Below are 20,400 nucleotides of genomic sequence, written 5' to 3'. Positions count from 1 at the left end.
TTTCACTAATTTATTGAAGATCAGGACTTTATTTTGTATCATGTTCAGATGGATTTACATACCCTACTAAACCATAGCATGGTGATTTGTATTTAGCTAAGTGCAAAATGTGGGGACATTGATATTGTGGTTCTTAAACTATGGCTTATGGCTTAGTGTTATTTGTAAACTAGTGTTAAACTAAACTAACATATTTGAGTCATACTTTTTAAGTCAAATTCAAGTTTAATATATGGTAATCTATGAACCAAAATATATGATAACAGGGAACTGATAAATACTGTATTTTTCAGAGTATAAGACGCTCCAGAGTATAAGACGCACATTAGTTTTTGGGGTGGAAAACAAGAAAAAAAATTCTGCCTCTGCCTACCAGCATCCATCGGTATTCATCTGGCTAACATCCTTGCAGCAAACAGCAAACAGCCTGGTCAGCTTCAGCACATTATTGCAGCCTGATTTAGCACGAACAGCTGATTGGCAGTTGGATTGGCCTTCAGGAATACTGCCAATCAGCTGTTCCAGGCTGTGGGTATCGCTAGAACCCATCGCCACCTCAGTGCATCATGTTTTTGGCCTCCTCGCATTGCATTTTTGGCCTTTGCACACTCCGTTTTAGACTCGTTCCAGGCTGTGGGGATCGCCACAGCACATTGCCACCGATCTCCACCTCTACATGCCATGTTTTTGGCCTCCTCACATCGCATTTTCAGCCTCCGCGTGCCCTGTTTTTGGCCTCCACACGTTGCATTTTCAGCCGGTTCCAGGTGGCAGGGATCGTCACCGATGCTGATCCCTGCCACCTGGAATCAGTCAAAAATGCAATGCATGGAGGCCAAAAACAGGGCGTGTGGAGGGCGAAAACGCGACATATGGAGGCGGCGATCGGCGGCAATGTGCTATAGCGATCCCCACAGCCTGGAACGGGTCTAAAACGGGGCACATGGAGGCTGAAAACATGATGCGCGGCGGGTGGGGGCTGGTGGGTGGGTGGGGCTTTGGCAACATTTGGTGTATAAGATGCAGTGCAACTTTCACCCACTTTTAGGGGGGAGAAGTGTGTCTTATACTCTGAAAAGTACGGTAAGTGTATATTTTGGTGTAGCTTTTTCTGCTGGCTAAACTCCATTCCTCAGTACATAGGTCCTTGGAAGCAAGTTGGAGTTTTTGGATCTATCTTTATCTCTTAGCAAGTTGACAATCACTGATCTAGATGGAATTTTGTTCAAGCCTGGAATTTATGCAGCTTTTATCTAATCATCCATTTCCAATCTAAACGCACATCTCAGGGTAAAATTGGTGTAATGGTAAAGTGGAAAGAGGACAGAACCATGTATGATGCCCTCAACTCCATGAAGAAAAGGAAAGATGCACCTATAATCAATAAATCAGTGAGAATTTCTGCACAATGACAGATACCTCTGGTATTGTTGGAAGGGAAAATAGATTTATCTTGGAAGATCCCTAAAACAACCTGTCTCATTGTACTGTTGCTGTCTTAGTAGCACTTTGTATAAAATAGTTCTCCTAATCCTTCTAATAATAATGATAGTATCACCTCCTCCCTCTAACACAAAGCTCAAGGGGGCTGTATAACCTTTTCCTCTTTTATTTTTAGAACACTCCTTTGAGATAGCCTAGACTGGAAGATTGTTGTGGTTCATACAACATGAAGCCATTAAGCCTTATGTGGTTGGTTTGCTTTCAATTTGACGTATTTAGCATTATATGCAAACAACTAAGCCATTATGCTTTGTTCAACAGACTTGTTTTAAAAACTCCTGCCTTGGTACAACACAGTGTTACCACTGCTTAAAATCTCCTAATAGCTCAATGGAAATTTGAAAGAATGCCTCCAAAGCTCTATTCCTGGTTCTCTAAAAATGCTTGTGTCTTCAAGTTGTGTTGACTCCTTTGGCTCAATTATCCCACCTATTGTTTACTTTTATATAGGGAAAGCAGAAAGATTGAATTTTTGTTCCACTACTAAAAGCACTGCAAAAAAAAAAAAAGTTACTACTGACTACTACTAAATTCTAGCTTATATTTTATTCCATTCCAGGTTTTTTTTGTATCATAAAAATGTAGAGTGTAGCACCATCTTGTGGCTTGATTCTTCTACTAAAGCAATATCATTGCTAGGGGAGAATCAGTCTTCTCAAGCTAACAACCATGCAGGGGTTGTTAGCTAACAACGATGCAGGGACCCCTTTAAAGCAGGGGTCTTCAAACTTGGCAGTTTTAAGACTTGTGGACTTCAACTCCCAGAATTCTCCTATGTTCTGGGAGAATTCTGGGAATTCTCCCAGAACTCCCAGAAGTCAGCTATGCTGGCTGGAGAATTCTGGGAGTTGAAGTCCACAAGTCTTAAAGCTGCCAAGTTTGAAGACCTCTGTTTTAAAGCAACTCATATCTGGGATCAGCTCTAGAAAAATGTGGAACCAGATATGGAGGGATTATTTATTTATTTTATTTATTTATTGGTTCGATTTATATGCCGCCCTTCTCCAGAGATTCAGGGCAGCTTACAATGCGTTAAGCAATAGCCTTCATACTTTTGTATATACCTGCTTAGTAGGGCTTTTGCCCCCCCCCAAGCGGTGTTCTTTTTTATACAAAGTCAGCTTATTGCCCCCACAATCTGGGTCCTCATTTTACCTACCTCGGAAGGATGGAAGGCTGAGTCAACCTTGAGCCTGGTGAGATTTGAACTCGCAGTAATTGCAGGCAGCTGGCAGCTAAGTGCTACTTTAACAGCACTTTAGTCCACTGCACCACCAAGGCACCTTTTACAATCTTATCTGCCCATTTAGGAAGAAAACAGGCATCAGCATTCATTCCCAGATAAAGAGGTAGTTTTCTCCAATGTGATACTCATACTCCCAACACGCAGCGTAGACTACAGCTTCCCAGGTGACATTTCTCCTACCTAACAAGGCAATTGAATGCATTTCCTATGTTCTTTTCTTGAATCATACATTTTGAAGAACCTAGCAAAGGCTTGTCATCAAGGCAGGATCTGAAGAAGAAGAGCGCACATCTACCATCCTGTTGCTAATTAAATCTAGATTTGGGATCCCAAGGGTGCTTTTTCCATAAGGGAATTGAACTTTCTTTTTCTTTTTATTTGAAAACATTTTGCTTCGCATCCAAGAAGCTTGTTCAGTGCAATCGTTTTCAAAGAAAGTCCAGTTGCTTTTGAAAAAAGCACCTTTGGGAAAACTATGACTTGGATGATTGAGAATCTCCATAGACACCTAGATTTGGAATATTTATTTATTTAGGGTTTACATTTATAGGATATAGACATTCAGTGAAATAGAACAGACTGTAAATAGGAACAGCTTAAAAAAGACAAATCAACAACAACAAGAGCAGTACATGTAATCCAGTCACTCAGACCCAACTCAACACTAAGGGGGACAGATTGGTCCACTTTCAGAAGTTGTGTTTCAATGGAAGACAGCATGTGAGTCATCAAGATGTCATCTTGAAATCCACTATGGAAGAATGACCAGGTGCCAATCAATATAATCTTCCATTGCAATGTGAAGGTTCAAAAGACCTCCCTGAAAAAGCCACGTGGGCTTATAGGCAGGCCAACACCACAGCATTTTTTCATGACATATGACATTCCTTTCGCCAAATAGATCCAAACACAATTGCTGTTTGACAGATAAATAGGGTAGAATATTCTCTGTTTTCAGTATGGCCACTAGTCATCCATAAAGTTTTAAATGTAGAAAAAAAATAGGCATTTGAAAGCTTCCATTATATGAAGGGCTATTACCATTACTACAGTAAAAATATAATATTATGTAGTATATAATACAGTATATTGCCTACTGTATTAGTTTGCATTTTCTCCCAAATTCATTATTTCATGCCCACTCACTATGCAGGTTCAGGAATTGTGGGTTGTTTACCGTTTCACAGTTTTGTAGGAAAATACTCTTAAAAACTAACATATTTTTACAAAACCCTTCCCTTAGGATAGCTAGGAGCAAAATCTAGGCATTCATTCTTTGCTGATTTGATCTGATTCTGGCTGAATGGATTCCTCCTTCTTTCAGTAGTGCCACTTCTTTAATCACAACCCTAGATGGAAAGTTGCCCAGGTCCTCTCAAATTTTGCATTCCTTTAATATATGGCAACAAATCTGAAACAGGCAACAAAGCCGAAACCCATTCTATTTGATAGCTCACTCAAACTCGTTACCAAATGAATCTGATTAAGGCAGTGGACAGGAGCAAAGTAATAAAGAAAATAACTAGGACAATTTGGGGAATGTATTATGTGCCGTGTTAATGAATCCAACATCACTGTACAAGAGTAAAGTCCTCAGAGATATTGGCTTGTGGCTTATATCCTGGATTCATAATGTTTGCTTCAGTCTGCATAATATGTTTAACCAAACAAACAAGCTGAAAGCCCTAGTTGCTGCATTTGTACAATTTGGATAGCATTGGCTTGTTCGTTTGTTTGTCTCTTAGCATGTTACCTGAATGCAGTCTGGTTGGTTGGTTAATTGTTCAGTGTTTTGAGCAAACCCAGAAAACATCACCAGGCTAAGCATCTTGTGTGGACATACGTAGCCAATCTTTCTGCTTTCACAGGACCTTCTTCACCAGAATGAGCAGCTTCCTCCAGCAATGATGGAGAAATTACAGGTGTTGACCTCTTATCTGATAGACACCAATTCAGCAGCACTGGAAAGGTCAGTGATTTTATTTCCGAAACCAGGTGGGAAATGGGCAAATGAAACATCCCATCCCATCCTCCCTCATGGGTGGAACTGCTCAAGAGCTCAATCATTTTCTCTTTTTCTCTCTCTCATCTGTGGTCCTAAAGGAATGCAGCTGGGTTTGGAGATATCATCCTGGAATGTATGTGTGGGAAGAAACATCCTCACTGGCAAGCAAACACAATATTATATCTGGATTTTTTTTTTAAAAAAAAAAAAGGTCGAGCAGATACATTCATAACAACATGTTTTATCAGTGCATTCATATGTCTTGGGGTTACAGGAGTGGGGAGTCCTTGAAAACGCACTTCCTTTTTTCTTCTTCTTTTATTATTACTTTTTCCAATGCAATTTGTATCTGGTGACCATTTAAGCGTCACCAGAAGAGCATCAGTGGAACAAGTATTTCACAAAAGCAATGCAAGCTAAATTACAGGTATGCATGGACATATGGATGTAATTCCGTAATCTAAATATAACTGTAATCTAGCTATCCACAGGCAGTTGGACTAAGACTGTTAGAGGTGAGCAGTTCAGTTCAGAACCTAAGTGATTGGTGTGGTGGTGGTGAACAGCACAATTCCTATTTTTCCTTAGTATAGTTCTGAACCTTTAAATTGGACTTGGCTGGAATAGCCCTCCAGACAGTAGAATAGGGGTGTCCAATCTTGGCATAATGGACAGGTGAAATCCAGCAGGTTCTGACAGGTTCTGGAGAACTGAAAGAGGAAATTTTGAGTAGTTCAGAGAGCCGGCAAATACCACCTCTGGCTGGCCCCAGAGTGGGGTGGGAATGGAGATTTTGCAATATCCTTCCCCCAGGAGTGGGAAGGGAATGGAGATTTTGCAGTATCCTTCCCCTGGAGTGGGGTGGGAATGGATATTTTGCAGTATACTTCCCCTGCCATGCCCACCAAGCCATGCCCACAGAACCTGTTGTAAGAAAATTGGGATTTCACCACTGCTTTAACTCCTAGAATTCCCCAGTGCTGATTGGGGAATTCTGGGAGTGGAATTCCACAAGTCTTAAGGTTGCCAAGCTTGGACATCCCTGCAGTAGATTGTCTTGTGTAAAATATGTCACATAACTCCCTTAGATCTCAAACCACTAGCTATTATACCATGGAACAGAACGGAACCTACTTCTTAATAAACATGTCCAGGGTCACATTGTTAGCCCCTCAGCATGCCTACCTGTTAACTTAAATTTTAACAACGAATACATGAGATAAAAACTCTATTTTGTATTTTTCTCTGTCATACACTACAAAATACAAAACTGTGTTGGAAGCATCTACGCTGTTTGGTGGTGAAAGGATCAACTGATGATATCACCATTGCCCAGAGTTGGGGGCTCCTTTGGTACCTCTGTTAAGTTGCCCACTGAAGTGGTACCTACCCATCTATCTACTTGTGATCGCCTGCTTTCGAACTGCTGGGATGGCAGGAGCTGAAGCGAGTGACAGGAGCCCATCCAATTATGCAGCAGCACCTGGGTCTTGAATGCAAGCCTGCTAATGGACACACCAGTGTCCTAATCTTGTGAGCCACCATGGTCCAACTATTTGTAAATACAAAAAACCCTTTCTATTGCGAAGTATTAAAGTGACAATAAAGCAATGTGTTCTGTATTCAAATGGGTGATTCTACAACAGTGATGGCTAACCCTTTCCGGACCGAGTGCCCAAAGCGCGTGGGCATGCCTGAACCCCCAAAATGCAATGCACGCGCGGCCCTCTGCACATGTGCTCTGCCCCCACGCATTTGCCCTGCACATGCACACGTGCCCCCTGCACGTGCCCCACACTCAGCACATGCATGGCAGAGACCCGAAGACCAGCTGGTTGGCGGGAGGCGCGCACATGCGCAGCAGGACTGAACTGGGCAGACGGCTCGCGTGCCATCAGAGAGGGCGCTACGTTCCACTTCTGGCACGTGTGCCACAGGTTCGCCATCACAGTTCTAGAGAAAGTACAGCCAACTATCTCACTAGGCTTGCAACTTAAAGTCAGAGAAGAACAGTTACAGGTATGAAAGGAGAGTTTCAGTGTCGAACCTATTGAAATCCTATGTGCTCATGATGATACTGAATCCATAGCTCATGTATTATTGCAGTTTATAAGATTAGAAAGGATCACACTTCTCTATATTTCTAGGAAGGACCTAGGACACCTACTGTTCTTATTGACAGATAATGCCCAGAAAAAACAGGAAAATTGAAGAAATTGTGCCAAAATATACTTAAAGTGAGCGCTCTCTGTGTACTCTGCCTATATGTTATGTGTGTATGTGTTTCTGTGTATATATACACACAAATTCTGTAAGTGTCATTTCTCTGGCTTTGTTTTTGTACTGATGAATGATCATAATCACTTAGTTACTAAATGCATTATTTAAAATGTGTCAGTCGACTTTTTACTCTAGTGAGCATTGAATAATTTACCATCTCAGTTAAATAGCAATGCCACAATAATGAAAAACTTCATACTTTGTCTGTGTGACCATACCGCTACATCTGTAGGAGAAGATCCAGCAGATATAAAGAACTGAAAATTTTCCCCTTCTGCACAATCCATAACTTGCCTTGCGTCAGCCCGAATCATAAGTTGGCCTGCCGCATTTTAGCTTAGTGCATATATTTAAGCCATGCCATAAATATGTAATTCCCATATGATTTTGCAAAACCAGAAAATTGGGTTGAATAAACCATGGGCAAGTATGTTGTGCAAAGAGAGTTATAATTACAAAATCACCTTTGATTTAGATACTGGTTTGCCACTAAGTAAACTACTGTTTTATTAATATAGTTCAGTGACATTCCAGATTAGTTATAATTTGCTTTGCATTTTTCTGTACAACTATGAACTGCCTTGAATGTAATCATCTAGTAGAAAGGTAAGTGTAAATTAGAGAACTGAGCACTGAGGCTGTGATATTCCAGTGATTTATTGGATAAGTATCCACAAATATGCCTGGAATAAGAGATTTCCCCCCTCTTGCATCTTTTAAATTATAACTTCATCAACATTGGAAGAATGCAGTGGGAAGGGAGAGCATGACATGGAAGCTCTCTGATGTGGATGAGTGCCCAGATTTGATGGGGAGCTTTACCCTGCCCCTTTCTAGCAGGTGACCCAACTCCTCCAATGTTGAAGCAAGGTTGTAATCCAAAATGCCAGACCTTCCAAAACTGTCAGTTCGAATCACTTCTCAAACAATGCCCATCATTGGAGTACTAGGCCTAACAATTCCAAACCCAGCTTTACAATGGCGTTTCCTAGTTAAAATCCATGCCTGTCTGTAGAGAGCAAATTGCAGTGCTAATTAACTGTTAATGCCTGCAGATGTTTGATGTTTAAGAATATATGTTTTGTGATCTGCAACAAAGGATGAACAGGGGCTGCAGAGAGAGCTTCAAAGGTCCACTAATCCTTCACAGAGGTGGCTCCCAGGGACAAAAGGTGTGTGGAGCTTCAATGAAGGACTGAATGATGGAGATCCCTTATCTCTGACACCAGTTCTGAATAATTAGGCTTCTAATTATGGGACTGTAATGTCCTCTGGCTCAACAGGATGAAAGAACCAGAGAGATCAAACCTTCCTAGATAGAGTGGAAGCTTTTGAGTCCAGGTCACAGAAAGACATAGAGAAATCTATAAAACAAAACATAGATATTAAAAGACCTTCCAGAATCACAAAAGTCATCCTGCTCCAAACGTACATATGCAAATATAGACAATTTTACCTAATGAAGAAAGATTCTTGACCTCTTTTATAATATGGCTGTGGCTGTGACTGTGAACAATCATTTTCTTCCTATTTAAACTATTTATATATGTTGTGGGACTAAAAGTGGAGGGCTAGTTGCATGTTTCCTAATTTTTTTAAATGTAGTAGTAGACTGTACACCTAATAGCGAAAACAAAATAATGGAATGTAATGAAAATGTGAATTTCTCCACGAAATATTCATGTTCCACCCCTCCCACCAAAAAGGTTCATGGCATTTTTAGGAGGGGTGAAAAGTATGAAGTGGTCTCTCTATCTTGAACAAAAGTTTACTGGCCAAAGAAAGCTTTTTGTGATACAGTGAATACATTTTGGTTTACTGTTAATTGAGCTATTTCTCAAAGCACAAAAATAGTCAAGAAAAAAGGCTTCCCACAAAAAAAATCCAGATCTTTGGTGGGTAAGATAGTTCTTTTAAAATAACAGATGCCCCAGGCTAGTAAGCACTGTATTTTTGTCGCTTTGTCTGTTTATCTTTGCCTTTAACTATACTTGCTATTCAAGAAATAGCAGGTGAAACTGTTCACAACAGGGAAGTTACCTGATATCACGTGTTTAACTGCAACATGTCAAGTGTTGGAAATGTAACAGCTCTGATAACAGCAAAGAAGGATCTTTACTCCCAGTCGTTAATTGGGTATTTCATTAAGCCACAGAGTCCAGGGGGACAAACCAAGTTAGCAATTTGATGATTACATGATCCACAAGTGCTTTTCCCCCCCATCCAGATTGGACAAATAAAATTTATTTGGGACACTTTCCCGACTGCCTGCCTAGGACCCAGCCTATATATTCTTCAAAACCTGTGAAGTCGGGTTTTTTATTACCCATTCCTTCCCTACTTTTAAGCGTTCATTAACAGACACATATTTTTTAAAAACTCCTCCAGATTTAAGAAAATTATGTTTTTCAATATTCTGAATCATATTCTTCATTTTAGTGTAAATGTCGGTTCACACAGTGACATCTGTATCAGTATGATGATTGCTGTATGATCATTCTTCCTAAAGAAGAATGCAAGGTTGGGTGGTTGAATGCCTATTAGCATACCCAAATACAGAGAGTTTATGGACAAGCTGGGATTTTAAAGGGCCCTTTGGAGAGGGTAATTGAAATCCCTTTCTTCCTTTCTGTTCCCCTCTGCCATCCTCACCCCTTTGCCTTCTGCTGTTTTATGTCTTTTGTATTGTTCTCTCTATATAAAATGTTTTAACAATTTTAAACCATCCAGAGTTGCTGGGAATTGGTTGGAATACTATTATTATTATGGTTGGTCACACAGTCAGTCTCATGTTTAGACTGGATTTAGCATATTTACCCACCTATCCGATCCTTTCCCAAGGACTTGGGATAGGCAGCTCTTGCTGTTTAATACCAACAGCACTTAGACTTATAAACTGCTTCACAGTGCTTTACAGCTTTCTAAGCAGTTTATACATGGTGGCTCAGTGGCTAAGATGCTGAGCTTGTAGATCGAAAGGTTGGCAGTTCAGTGGTTCGAATCCCTAGTGCCGCATAACTGGGTGAGCTCCTGTTACTTATCCCAGCTTCTGCCAACCTAGCAGTTCGAAAGCACGTAAAAAATGCAAGTAGAAAAATAGGGAACACCTTTGGTGGGAAGGTAACAGCTTTCCATGCGCCTTTGGCATTTAGTCATGCTGGCTACATGACTACGGAAACATCTTCAGACAGCGCTGGCTCTTTGGCTTTGGAACAGAGATGAGCACTGCCCCCTAGAGTCGGGAACAACTAGCACATATGTGCGAGTGGAACCTTTACCTTTACCTTTAAGCGGTTTTACAGAGTCAGCATATTGCCCCCAATAATCTGGGTCCTCATTTCAGTCCTGAGCCGATTGAACTGCTGGCAGTCAGCAGAGTTAGCCTGCAATGCTGCATTCTAACCCCTGTGCCACCATGGCTCTTAATATTAAAGGTATTGTTGCAGGACGTTATTATTAGCCTTTTCACAAGAACGTGAACAGCTGCCAGTTCTTTAACTGGTGTCGGCGTTCCTATACATCAAGTTCTTCCCAAGAACCGAAGATGTCATAATGCATCAGCCTACTCTATCCATGGGCCTTTTTGCAATCAACTGATGAACATTTTGTCAAGGCGCAGATTTTTTTTTTTTTAAAAATGTATGGGTGCTTAATAAAGGAAAGATATCATTAGGCCCGGGGTACTTGCAGGACCATCTTCTGCCATCCTCCCATCGTCCTGTGCGCTCTCACAGAGCGGGCCTCCTCAGGGTGCCGTCAGTCAGACAATGTTGGCTGGCGGCCCCCAGGGGGAAAGCGTTCTCTGTGGGAGCGCCGACCCTCTGGAACGGTTTGTCTACCGTGCTTAGGACAGCCCCCCGACCTCCTCTCCTTCCGCCCCGAACTGAAGACGTGGCTCTTTTATCAAATGGACTGATCCATTGAGGGTTTTTTTTTTACATTGCAATCATTTTAATTAATTTTAATTGGATTTTAATTTATATTTAATGCATATTGTTGAATTTTTATCTTGTAAGACGCCCTGAGTCCTTCCGGAGAAGGGCGGCATATAAATTGCAATAAAATAAATAAATAAATAAATTAGGCTCCTTATTGCTCAATTCTGCACCAGAAAGAATTCACTATACAAATTAGGGGGCCGGGGGGGGGGGGAAGGGGACCTGCCGTGGTTCTGGCGAGCAGGGCGCCCCCTGTGGGCAAAGCGCCGAAGGTGCCCTTGGCTCTCGGGAGTCTTCTTTTCCTAAAAGTCTGCGCCGCGTATTTATTTTCCTGTGTAGCGCTGCCAGACGGCGTCTGCCTCTCTGAAGCTTGCAGCGATTTCCTTTCCAGCCTGCCCTTATCTTCTCCTGCACGTTGACTCCGGGTGACTAATAACACAATAACATAACAAAGTCGGGTTTTGTTTACGCCGCTCTCCGGGGGTGCGTATAAAAGGAGCCGCCGAGAGTCCGACCGTAGCCAGAAGCGCTCGAGGAGCCTCGCTGGAAGAAAGCAGCGCCTGCCCACCTGCTCCACGAGCCCTCCTCTTTGCGCGCAGCCTGCCTCTCGCGGCTGCCTTAGCGGACTGCGGCCAGGGTCTTAGCTCGGTGGCTTTTGGGCTGGGATCGAGCGATCGGACGGTCGTGCTCGCCTGCAACTTGCCTCGGGACTAAAGCGGGTTTAATAAGGCATTATCTTTGCACTGCCCGCCCCTGGGTTAGCCGGAGGAACCGTCGGGATGGATTACACGCGGATGATCCTTCCCTTGCTTTTTGTGATCAACCAGGCAGCTCAACACGCCGGTAAGTTGAAAGGATCCTTTTGAATTTCTCAATTCTTCTGCAGATGGATTTAGCCCAGGTTGGGCTTTGGGCCGATAGACTGCACCCGTCCAAGGAAGACTGCGAAACTCGGATGCTCTATGGTCCAAAGCGTTATCCCCCCAGCCAGGTCAGGCGCTTGCTTAGCCTCGCCAAAGGGCAACTCCAGGACTCCGGGGGACCGGTCCTCAAGGCGATTCATCCGAAATCGTTAACAGCTGGTCCTAGGTTCGATCCCGCAGGCGAAATGTGCTCTTGAGAGGTGGCGAGATCTACCGCTGGAAAGCTCGCTTTAGCGGTGGGCGGTGCGAATTTGGCTTACCTGGCTTGAGGCTTACCGGGGAGCAAGTTTTAGCAGTAGAATTCTTTTAAAGAAATACTTCCAAGGAGGGCGGTGGTAGGAACGGTTCTGCTTGCTGGATTCACTAGCTCTCTAGGCGATTAGCCAGAGGGATGATTCAAGAGTTGGAAAGTTTAGAGATTCAGATAGCAAAATCTTGGGACCCTTGTGTGGGCGACTGATCCCGCACAAGGGTCAGTCGGTTGGACAATCCCTAAGTAGAATTAAAGGGACTTCACATTCACTAGCAAACCCCACACTCACGAGCGCTGATGATGTTACCTAATCGGGTCATGAAACGTCTGAAAACAAGCAACCAAGCTCAGAGAGCACCCAAGGGCTCCAAACAATTAAGAGAGCGCCTCCTTTAAATCCATTGATTGAAAGAAGGCGAGGTAAATGGGTTTAAAACTGGCACCCTCAGCTTGCGATCCACCCCCACCCCCCCCCCAAACGCGCTAACCAGAAACCAGGCGTGAACAAGCCACTACGGTTGTATTCGTACGATACTCTCCTTATGTATTATGATATTTTCCTTATGCGCGCTGAGAGCTTATGCACCAAAGACAAATTCCTTGTGTGTCCAATCACACTCGGCCAATAAAGAATTCTATTCTATTCTATTCTATTCTATTCTATTCTATTCTATTCTATTCTATTCTATTCTATTCTATTCTATTCTATTCTATTCTATACGCCGCACTAAAACAATCGTAGGTGAATGCGATGGCATGGTTCGTACCTCTTGGAGGCAGAATGTGTTTTGCTTGGCTTGGGCTTAACCACGATTTAAAATTTATCGTGTTGTGCCAGGTAGAGGTTACTAACTCCCCTGCTTTCCCAGTTGAAGCAATTTCCCTCTTCGCCGTCAAGCCGCGAGTTCGGATCGCCTTTCCTCAACCCCCGCATCATTCACAAGTGCTGGTTTGCCATTTGGGGAATTGCAATCCCGGTGTGTTTTGAGGGCGAACGTCTAAAATTTGGGCGATCCCATGAAAGCGCCCGGGCTTCGACAACTGGACTGGACAGGGTCCCAAAAGTGCATTTTTTTTCCCCCAAGAGGCAACTGGGCTTTCTGGGTTTCCTTTGAAGACGTTTCGCTTCTCACCCAAGAAGCTTCTTCAGCTCTGACTGGATGGTGGGGAAGTCAAAACACATCCTTCCGACCTCATTCCCCCGCCATCCAGTCAGAACTGAAGAAGCTTCTTGGGTGAGAAGCGAAACGTCTTCAAAGGGAAACCAGAAAGCCCAGTTGCCTCTTGAAAAAAAAAAAAAGCACTTTTGGGACAACCACGACCTGGATGACGGAGAATCTCCCTAGACAGGAAAGGGGTTTCCTCACCTCCCCCATCTCGTTTGCTTATGTTCGTAGAGGTAGTCAATCCACTTTCCTGCAACTATTTGGGACTACATTTCCCATGAACCACGCCGCCTAGGGGCTCGGAAGCGCTGAATAGAATAGCTTTCTAAATTAACACCAGGGCGCCACGCTCGCCTTTGCAGCCAGAGCGCCCGTCAACCCCATAGAACAGGGGTCTCCAACCTTGGAAACTTTTAAGCCTGGCGGACTTCAACTCCCAGAATTCCCCAGCCAGCAAAGCAGAGCAAAGCTGGCTGGGGAATTCTGGGAGTTGAAGTCCGCCAGGCTTAAAGTTGCCAAGGTTGGAGACCCCTGCCGTAGAGACAGCTTGGTTGGCTTCGAGGGACGATCGGAACGGAAAAGGGCGTTTCGGTTTCAAACCGGCGGCCGCGGACTAGCCCGTTTTTATTATTATTATTATTATTATTATTATTATTATTATTATTATTATTATTATTATTATTATTATTTCATTTCCCGGTCTGGTCTTTGCGTTTCTTAATGACGCGGGTCGCTCAGCGAGGAGCCACGTGCAGTTGTCAAAGCTGCGGCAAGGGGAACTGCACCACAGGCTTCCCCAAGTCTCCTCTGCTCGTCTGAACCGGCTCCCCCCCCCCACGCCTCTTGCTTCCGACCTCTTCTGCCCTGGTCCCGCTCAGCGACGGTTTTTTTTCCTCCCCTCCTCAGATGCAGCGGTCGGTGCCTGGGTGGAAGCCACCAAGCAGCCCGCGAGCGCCCCCTCGCCGCCGCGCAGAGTGAAGCGTTGCTCCTGTTATTCCATGATGGATAAAGAATGCGTCTATTTCTGCCACCTGGACATCATCTGGATTAACACTCCGGAGTAAGTACGGCCTCCTCCTTGGCCCTAAGCCATTAATGTAGTTTTTATCGCTCCGGGGCTGTGTTTAATTAAATCTAGGATTCCTCTGTTAAGGCGAGCTCAGCACATCCCTTCTTTTTATCTGGCCAAAGAGCTATCTCAAGCAGGGGTCTCCAACCTTGACAACTTTTAAGACTTGTGGACTTCAACTCCTAGAATTCCTCAGCCAGCTTTGCTGGGAGTTGAAGTCCACAAGTCTTAAAGTTGCCAAGGTTGGAGACCCCTGATCTAAAGTATCAGCCAGATCCGAAGCCCCACAAATGGGAAGTCTAATTGCGTTTAGGATAATCTTGGGGAAACCGCTGTTAGTTGCTTGCTCCTAACACTTCAAAGAAAATGTGTTCTAGATCCAAAATTTGTTCCAAATCCAGATATGTTGGATTATGAATCCCATCATACTGATTGTGACGATGGGTGTTGTAGTTCAGTGAACTGGGGAGTACCAGGTTAGAATAAATGTGTGTAAAAATAAGTGTGTTAGGGTAACAAGTGCACATCATGGAACTGTTTTCCTGGCAACATAAGTACAGAGAGTCCTTGATTTACGACCACAATTGAGCCCGAAATTTCTGTTGCTAAGTAAGATGTTTGTTAAGGGAGTTTTGCCCCATTTTACGACCTATCCTGCCACAGTTTTTAAGTGAATCACTGCAGTGGTTAAATTCTCAACATGGCGGTTAAGTGAAGCTGGCTTCCCCATTTACTTTGCTTGCCAAAAGCTTGCAAAAGGGGATCGCATGACCCCAAAATATTGCAACCGTCATAAATATGAGTCAGTTGCCAAGTGTCTGAATTTGGATCATGTGACCATGGGGATGCTGCAATGGTCATAAGAGTGAAAAACGGTCATACGTCAACTTTTTTCCAGTGCCGTTGTAACTTTGAACGGTCACTAAATGAACTGTTGTAAGTCGAGGACTACCTGTATTAACGTAATTCTTATAGTTTGGCCTCTACATCTAATACAGTTGCATTCTGCTCGCTTCTAAGCAGTTTGTACATTTGCAATCTGGACCTTCGTAGCTATGAATTTAAGGGTGCCACATTGCACCCTTAATTTGATAGCACAGCACTGTTCAAACAAGCTCAGCTATTTGTTCTCATGCATGAAATCTGATTTTAATTGGTTCATTTTGTAGCATTAAACTGAAATTGGCTTGGTACACCATGAGCAAAGTTTGCAAAAACAAAACCTGGCCACAGCGTTCTCCTATGGGACTCTACTGCATTAGCAGCATGTCAGGCAGAACTGCAGTTAATCAAATTAGCAAAGGCAAGGCAAAGACAGGTCGCTATCAGACAAATCATGTTGTGTAATCCTTGATAAGCGTGCTGAAATGTATTTGAACGCTGCCATCTGCTGCTAGCGCATACCAATCCTGCTTTAATTATTTGGCTTAAAGGAGGTCTACCCACAGTGTGTGAGGGAGCTTGAGGGGGCTTCTTCAGTAAGAGGATATTAACGGTGCAAAATTATTAGACGTTCGAACTGAGATAGGCCTCAAGGTAACTGTGCGTATGGAGCTTGGTAAAACCAGGTGTTTCATACCAAACTGTAATTCCAATCAGATTCTGCCAGCAGTGAGGGATGATGGGAGTTGTAGTCTAGGAATAATTGGGAGACCACATGTTACTCATTCAATTTTTTTTTTCATTACAGGCGGATTGTGCCCTATGGGCTTGGAAGCCTTTCTCGAACCAGAAGATCCCTAAAAGATTTACCGCTTGAGACACTTCAGCCATCTCACAGCAGATGCCACTGTGCTAGCCTGAAGGACAAGAAGTGTATGAACTTTTGTCAGCCAGGAACAGAGCACAGGTAAATTTTCTTTTGCTTTCTTCTATCTAGCCTATAATGAATGGATTATAAATTGGATCCCCATATATCTACTTCATCTCTAAATATCTGAGTTACCCTAGCCTAACATTTGTGGTGATATCAATTAAGTGACCAAAGGCTTTGAAGCATCTAAAGCAGGGGTCAGTAACCTGCGGCTCTGGAGCCACATGTGGCTCTTTCACCCCTCTGCTGTGGCTCCCTGTCACTCAAAATATGCGCCACAACCGCCAATGTGTGACACCCGCCGGCATGCGATTTATTGAGCTTTTCGACTCCCGGTAGGCCAACCATGGATAAATCCAAGAAAAGAAAAGTTTCAGAAGAAAACAGAATGTTTAATTCAACTACATATGCTAGCTTTGTGGCCACTCAAGAAATAGTCAGGCACGGGAAGGGTTTTGTGGCTCCCGGTGTTTTTTTTTTCCTGTAGGAAACAGGTCCAAATGGCTCTTTGAGTGTTTAAAGATTGCAGACCCCTGATCTAAAGAAACAGGGTGTCATTAAAGTTTATCATGTTCAACTAGCATTAGGGTGCTAGTCTGTATTTAGACATGATACCATATGGAGGATTTTGAGCAGGGACTGGCAACCGATATCCTCTTTTGGACTTCAAATATCATCATTCCCAGTCAGTACGATTAATGATAGGGTCTATCAGAGTGCAGCTCCCAACATTTGAAAGACATGGGATGGTTCTCTCTGATCTTGGATATTTTCTTCAACTAAATCCAGGGGTTTGGCTGACTGAGGAATTCTGGGAGTTGAAGTCCATAAGTCTTAACGTTGCCAAGTTTGGAGACCCACAAACTAAATCAATGCGATTAAGGTGTTAAAAATGAACCAGCCGTGGGAGCTCATTTTGTGGCTTTGAGTTAGTTACCCTCTCAATTTATTCTACTCGGTAGAGTTATTTTGAGGAAACGGGGGAAAAGATAGTGATATGAGATCCTGGAGAACACCAGGATATTCATTTATTAGATTTATATCCTTCCTTTCCTCAAACCCTGAAATTGGCACATGTACAATCCTTCCTTCAAATTTATTCCTCTATAACTTTATGGGACAGGTTGGGCTGAGCAGGATGAAAGGCCCAGAGTCACCCACTAAACTTCTGTGGCCTTGGTAGAGTCAAACGGGGTAGAATCCTAACTCTTGCTTCACAATCCCTACACCATATAGGGTGTCTAAATCTGACCAGTTAAATGAATGAATGAACGTTGTAAAGATAAAGTCATTGAGGAAGAATAAGGTTAAGCTTTAATAAACGTACTACAGTATGTGCAAGAAATGTGAATGTTTCTCACAGCTGCACCTTTTTTTTAATTGATATGAACAGATCTCAGTCTACTACAGAGAAGGAATGGAAACATTTGTTTAAAGGGAGAGATTGCAAAGGACTTGGACTCAAGTGTACATTTCATCAACTGGCTGAAAGCAAGAAAATGAAGAGGTAAAATTGTCCTTTCCACTTCTGTAAATGTACTGCATTCCACAACAGAATACATAAAATCTCAAGTGAAAGTTTTTTCTTTTTTCCCCCCAATGGAAGCTTTGCCGACTCTGCATTTTCTTAACTGGTTTATGCAGCTGATTCCAGTTCTTGGAAATGGACATTTTATAGCTGCGTAATTTCCCTTTGATTGACTTGGCAGAGGGCTTGTCCCCAATGTGAAGCATTTTTAGTTAAGATATCAATGTACTGTTCTCCATATACAATGAAACTCAATTTACCAGATCTTGAGCCAAGAACCTCTGCAGGGAACTGACCAATTTTCTGCACCAATTAAAGTCATCTGCATAAAACTTTGAATGGCACAATTCATATTGTTATGCAAATCACCCAAGGAGATGGCTTTCATTTAATGAATGTTTGTTAATAACCATCTGCCCCCTTTTAGCTATTCCATTATAATGGGGTTTTGTTACTTATAGATGATAATGTCATACTTCCCAGAGGCTTCTTTTTAATTTTGCATGTGGACATTGTGGCTGCATATGGTGGGAATGGTTTCATTCGCACCTCCTTTCTGCTATAGCTTTAACAGAAGTCAACTATAAAGGTGTTTAGCAAGTAGATACTTTTAGTATCCCCCTTTTCTTGGTAGATTAAATTGATTGATCGATATATGCCATCTAATTGGTGTCAACTCTTAGTCATTCCATAAATAGATTTTTTTCTGAATGACCTGTCCCCAGCCTCTTTAACTCTTCCAACAAGGCACTTGTTGCTCTGAGTCCATCCAGTTGTCAAATATTATATTAATATTTTATTTACCTCCTAAACTTCTTTCCAAAATGAGATAAATTTGAATGCTGCAAGAGTATGTGAATTTATATTATATGCCTTGCATAACATCTCCAACAGTAGTATGAAAAATAATATTATACCTTTAGGTGTATATAACTCTGGGTTATAGAGATTAAAGAATTTGTATTTCCCAAAAAATGATAATTAATTAAATGCTCATGTGACTAAGAAAATTAGCATATGTGACATCTGTAGCTATACAGACACCAACATATTTGATCATTTAAATTGATGAGTTCTCTTCTATTTCTGCAGGTTGGATACTCTTCGAAACAGCATCAAAGCTTCTTCCAATATTGCCAAACTGGTAAGCAAGCTGCACAAACGAAAGCAGCTGAAGCATAACCGGACATACGAAAAACAGAACATCTGGCAAAGTCTGAAAATGACATCGTAGTGGAAAGATCACCAAGCCTAATCCTCAAGTCAGCAAGACTTTCTGACAAAGCTTTGCTGAGGCTTTGTTTTGGCTTCTCAACATTCCACTTCAGGAAAAGATCAAGGAAAGTCGATCTAAATATTAACTCTCTAAAGTAAAGGAGAGCCCACATAGATATTCCATTCAGACTGATGACAAAACAGATAAAGACTGGCATCTTATTGGAATTCAGTGGGTCAAAGAAGATCTTCTCAATCAATTCCTTTAAAGACTGTCAAATGAAGAATGGACATGTTTGGGTCCCAGCTCCAAAAAGAGAGTAACATTTAAAGCATCAACTCCTTTGATTTGTCAGGGTTCAGCCACAGTATAGCCCAAAGCCAGATCAAAAATGGAAAGACCAAGATTTGAAAGAGAAGATGCCTTAGTTCCAACCCTGATTAAAGGCCAAATAACTCTGCTATTTTGATTGAGGCACATATTCTAAATTACAGGTCTACCTCATATGCTCTGAATTGCACTCTTGCCAAACTAACATTACAACTATTTTGTGAGTTTTGAGTGTTGGCTTCAACCTTTTTTACCTTTAACCATGATTGCCTATAGTTTAGTTAATTTAGTTTTAGATTTTCAGGATTGCAGATTATGTTTGTCTACAATCTGGTGGTAAGGGAATGAAATAAATTGCCTTCATCCCAAAGATATAATGTCATTTGAGAAAATAAATCTCATTATTTTTCAGGGGATCATATTTTTAAAAGAGTGTTAGAGTTAGAATTGGAGTGATAAAGGATTGTTCGTACATGAAGTTCAGTATATATGAAAAGAACAAAATTTAGTGCCATTGAGTGAAACATGAATTGGATGACCCAAGTTGTACTAAGTGGTTGTGCTGTCTAGTTTTCTCTATAAATAAAATTTGAAGACAAAGCTAGTTTAAAACTAAGATCAAAGGCTTATCCGGAGCAAACATGAATAGCAATGGATTTATCTATATGATAAATTTTCTGCATACTATTTCTGGATCATATTTTGTATGATGTGCTCTTTACCATTATATATTATATTTATATTCAGGCGAGTGTAAATTATATTTACTATGTTGAACTTATATTGAAACAGGCCATATTGGTCTATATGTTTATATGTTTTAATAAATTTCTGTATGAAATTGGAAAATTCTTTATGCCTGTTAAGGTAAATATACTAGAAATAAATATTTTGAACTATTCAGTCTCTTTTATAGTCTATCGAATTTCTTTTTAATACTCTTAACATTGCTTGTTCACTTTCATCAAGCTAGTATTTTCCATTGCTACAAGATTTCATGCTCATATATGGACCACATATCGTATTCTTCTTGCAAGTACCCAATTTGAATTGAGTCTTAGGAAACAAAATGTTTTATTCCATTCTTGGATCATCTAAATTGCATTACCTAATGTTCCTTGTAAGTACTT

At 41.9% G+C, this 20,400-nt stretch overlaps 1 protein-coding gene across 1 annotated transcript; it reads left to right on the top strand.

Moving 5' to 3' along the window:
- The first annotated feature begins 11,751 nt into the window (after positions 1-11,751).
- On the top strand, positions 11,752-18,958 carry EDN1 (endothelin 1). Its single transcript, XM_070942504.1, has 5 exons — positions 11,752-11,815; positions 14,221-14,374; positions 16,074-16,232; positions 17,590-17,703; positions 18,817-18,958. The coding sequence occupies exons 1-5, from the start codon at positions 11,752-11,754 to the stop codon at positions 18,956-18,958; spliced, it is 633 nt and encodes a 210-aa protein (XP_070798605.1).
- Positions 18,959-20,400: the final 1,442 nt, after the last annotated feature.

This window comes from Pituophis catenifer, unplaced genomic scaffold, assembly GCF_029215685.1.
Source record: "Pituophis catenifer annectens isolate HBS135680 unplaced genomic scaffold, rPitCat1.0.hap2 SCAF_3, whole genome shotgun sequence".
Taxonomy (NCBI): domain Eukaryota; kingdom Metazoa; phylum Chordata; class Lepidosauria; order Squamata; family Colubridae; genus Pituophis; species Pituophis catenifer.
The sequence above is the reverse complement of the archived record's forward strand: the minus strand, read 5'-3'. Positions and strand labels throughout refer to the sequence as shown.

What these genes read in the sequence shown, in the direction of transcription:
- EDN1 (XM_070942504.1), top strand. Translation starts at nt 11,752, where the DNA reads ATGGATTACACGCGGATGATCCTTCCCTTGCTTTTTGTGATCAACCAG. An exon ending in ATCTGGATTAACACTCCGGA is followed by an intron (nt 14,375 to 16,073) that starts GTAAGTACGGCC and finishes TTTTCATTACAG; the next exon opens with GCGGATTGTGCCCTATGGGC. An exon ending in CAGCCAGGAACAGAGCACAG is followed by an intron (nt 16,233 to 17,589) that starts GTAAATTTTCTT and finishes TGATATGAACAG; the next exon opens with ATCTCAGTCTACTACAGAGA.